Source organism: Penaeus monodon, chromosome 30 (assembly GCF_015228065.2).
Source record: "Penaeus monodon isolate SGIC_2016 chromosome 30, NSTDA_Pmon_1, whole genome shotgun sequence".
NCBI lineage: Eukaryota > Metazoa > Arthropoda > Malacostraca > Decapoda > Penaeidae > Penaeus > Penaeus monodon.
The window spans coordinates 26,717,129-26,719,610 of NC_051415.1; the positions used below are offsets into that span (position 1 = coordinate 26,717,129).

The 2,482-nt window shown below is 35.6% G+C and overlaps 1 protein-coding gene across 1 annotated transcript in view; it reads left to right on the forward strand.

Annotated features, from left to right (window-relative positions):
- LOC119592676 (E3 ubiquitin-protein ligase RBBP6-like) overlaps positions 1 to 2,482 on the forward strand; it is a gene marked incomplete at its 3' end in the record, with an annotated part of 55,147 nt that overhangs the window by 45,135 nt on the left and 7,530 nt on the right. The window contains 9 exon segments of the mRNA XM_037941590.1: positions 232 to 283; positions 286 to 319; positions 481 to 506; positions 509 to 588; positions 953 to 1,068; positions 1,372 to 1,517; positions 1,627 to 1,715; positions 1,717 to 1,754; positions 2,039 to 2,349. Coding sequence (XP_037797518.1) covers positions 232 to 283; positions 286 to 319; positions 481 to 506; positions 509 to 588; positions 953 to 1,068; positions 1,372 to 1,517; positions 1,627 to 1,715; positions 1,717 to 1,754; positions 2,039 to 2,349 — 892 coding nt within the window.

The window sequence follows — 2,482 nt, forward strand, 5'->3', positions numbered from 1 at the left end:
GCATAGAACTATTAGATTTTCTTTGTTTTTTTTCCTTGTTTTAAGTAAAATCACTTTCAAACAAGATAAACATTAGTTATAGATAAGCTGCTAGTTATAGTTGGAATTTTACTTCATGCAGTGTACAAGACCATGGTATTCATCCATCAGTTACAGATATAGGCTTAACAGGATTATCATTTCAGTATGCTTTCACTAGAGAATTCACTAACTTAATTTGTGGTGTTCCAGGTCACAGATCTAACACGTATGGACGGCAGTGAAGATGACAAGATTAATGCAATGGTGCGCAGTCAACAATGGCATATCATCCATCAAAGTGAGGACCCTAAACTATTCGTTAAAGGAACCCAAAAATTTTCTTTGGAATACCTTTTGGCTCATTCTAAGGCTAAGTTTGATAACTGCATACATGATTGTTAAAGCCGTAAGTAGAAATTACACGAACAGCAAGTAAAATACATTATTTTGCCCTTGTAGATATGTAAAACTTCGTGTCAGCAAGATGAGGGTCAGGTGCCGTTAGATTATAAATGCTTCAAGTGCCATCAGGGTGGACACTGGGTGAATATGTGTCCACTTAGTCATGTGAGTATAAAATCATCCTTGAGGTTGTAGTATATGAAATAGGGTCACAGATACCACTATAGTTTTCTTTTGCTTTAAGTTTGCTCATCTTACTTTATTTTTGCCAATCTTAAAGAATTTGGGTTGAAGTAAAGTTTAACTTAGAAATCCATAAGTGGAGTATCTGATTTTTATTGATGAGATAGTTGAAATGATAAATGCAGCCAATACAGTACAGTGTTTGAGGGAAAAACATCCACATTATTAATATAAAGATGTAAGTTTCGGATTGAAGTACAGCAATTTGAAGTAGTAATGTTGTTCTATATGGTCAAGTATTTTTACTTGTTTTTATTCATATAAAAAATTTTTTTGGGTATAACAGCAAGACTTGCGGAAGAGTACTGGCATTCCGTCCAAATTCCTGGTTGAGGTCAATGACCCTAATGCACCTGGTGTTATGATCAATGCTTCAGGGAAATTTGTGCGCCTCATGGATATGTAAGTAACCTCATGTTATATTATTCAAGTAATGGTAAGAGATACTGTTTTAAGTGCTTGGATGAGTAATGTGAAGTTGTTAGGGTTTTTACAGTTAGAATGGCAGCATAGTCAGTTTGTTTTTTGATGAATCATTAATTAAAACTGATTATGTTTAAGAGTTTTAAAATGGAGAATGCGATATGATTTGAAAGTTAGGTATGGATATTTTTAGATTTTATTTTGGAAAAAAAGAGGAAAATATGAGATAATCAAATAGAGTACAAGAGTCTACTAAACTATTTATTTGAATTTTCTCTACAGGGACAATAGTACAGAAAACACAGAACAGATGATGCCTCCCACCAACCGACCTCCACCGCCGCCAGAAATCCTTTGTAATTTATGCAAGGAGGTCTTGAGGGATGCTGTCTTAATCCCTTGCTGTGCTAATGCATTCTGTGATGACTGTAAGTAGAACTGGTTGATGTAAGTAGGACAGAGATTTGAATAGTTCTATTAATTTATACTAATGGAAATTTTCATTCATTATATAAAACTCCATTATCCATTTCCCAGGTATCCGTAACATCTCCTGGAATCAGAAGAACATGAATGTCCTTCATGCCAGAAAGAGGGTGTTGGTCCAGACACACTTATTCCCAATCGTTACTTCGAGTGAAAGCCTTACATTATCAGAATGGATGGTATGATTTTATTTTATTTTTTATTTTCCTTAAGTAATATATTTCATAGTATATATTTGAATTGATGATATACAGATTTTTCAAAACCATAACTCATTATTTGTTGCTATTTTGATGATTTATATGAATTGATTTCCCAAAGAAGTGCTTTGCATTATTGTATTAGGCAATGAATCTTATCAGTAGTGCTGATAATATACAATATGTGATAAATGTTATGTAGTGTAAGTGAACAACTGATATTTCAGTTCTTGTTTTCAACAATATTTCTTGTTTCTTTACAGGTTCATAACAGATAAAAAATTGGACCGACAGTCAGGTGCAACAGAACCTTTATGTCCCATCCCACCTTACATGCTTCCTAAACTCAATACACCAACACCCCCAAGAAGTCCTGCTGCCCCTGCCAGTCCCTTGGAGCCTAAGATCACTGAAAATGTGTCATCCACATCAACTCCACCAGTCAGCCCACTACGGCCAAAGAGTGCTGATGGGATAATGGAAAATGGAGGAGCTGATTCAGATAAGGAAAATCGAGAAGAGTCTTTGAGAATGGAGCCATCTCCTGAGCCAGAGACTCAGTTGGATGAAAATGGTAAACAGCAAAGCTAAAGACAATATGGAAGAAGATCCAGTCCCTCCACAAGAACAACAGCAGGAAGGTGAGGTTGATCAAGAAGGGGATGGCCAGGGCTTGCCAGATTGAATTAGGAACTGAATTTGAGGGT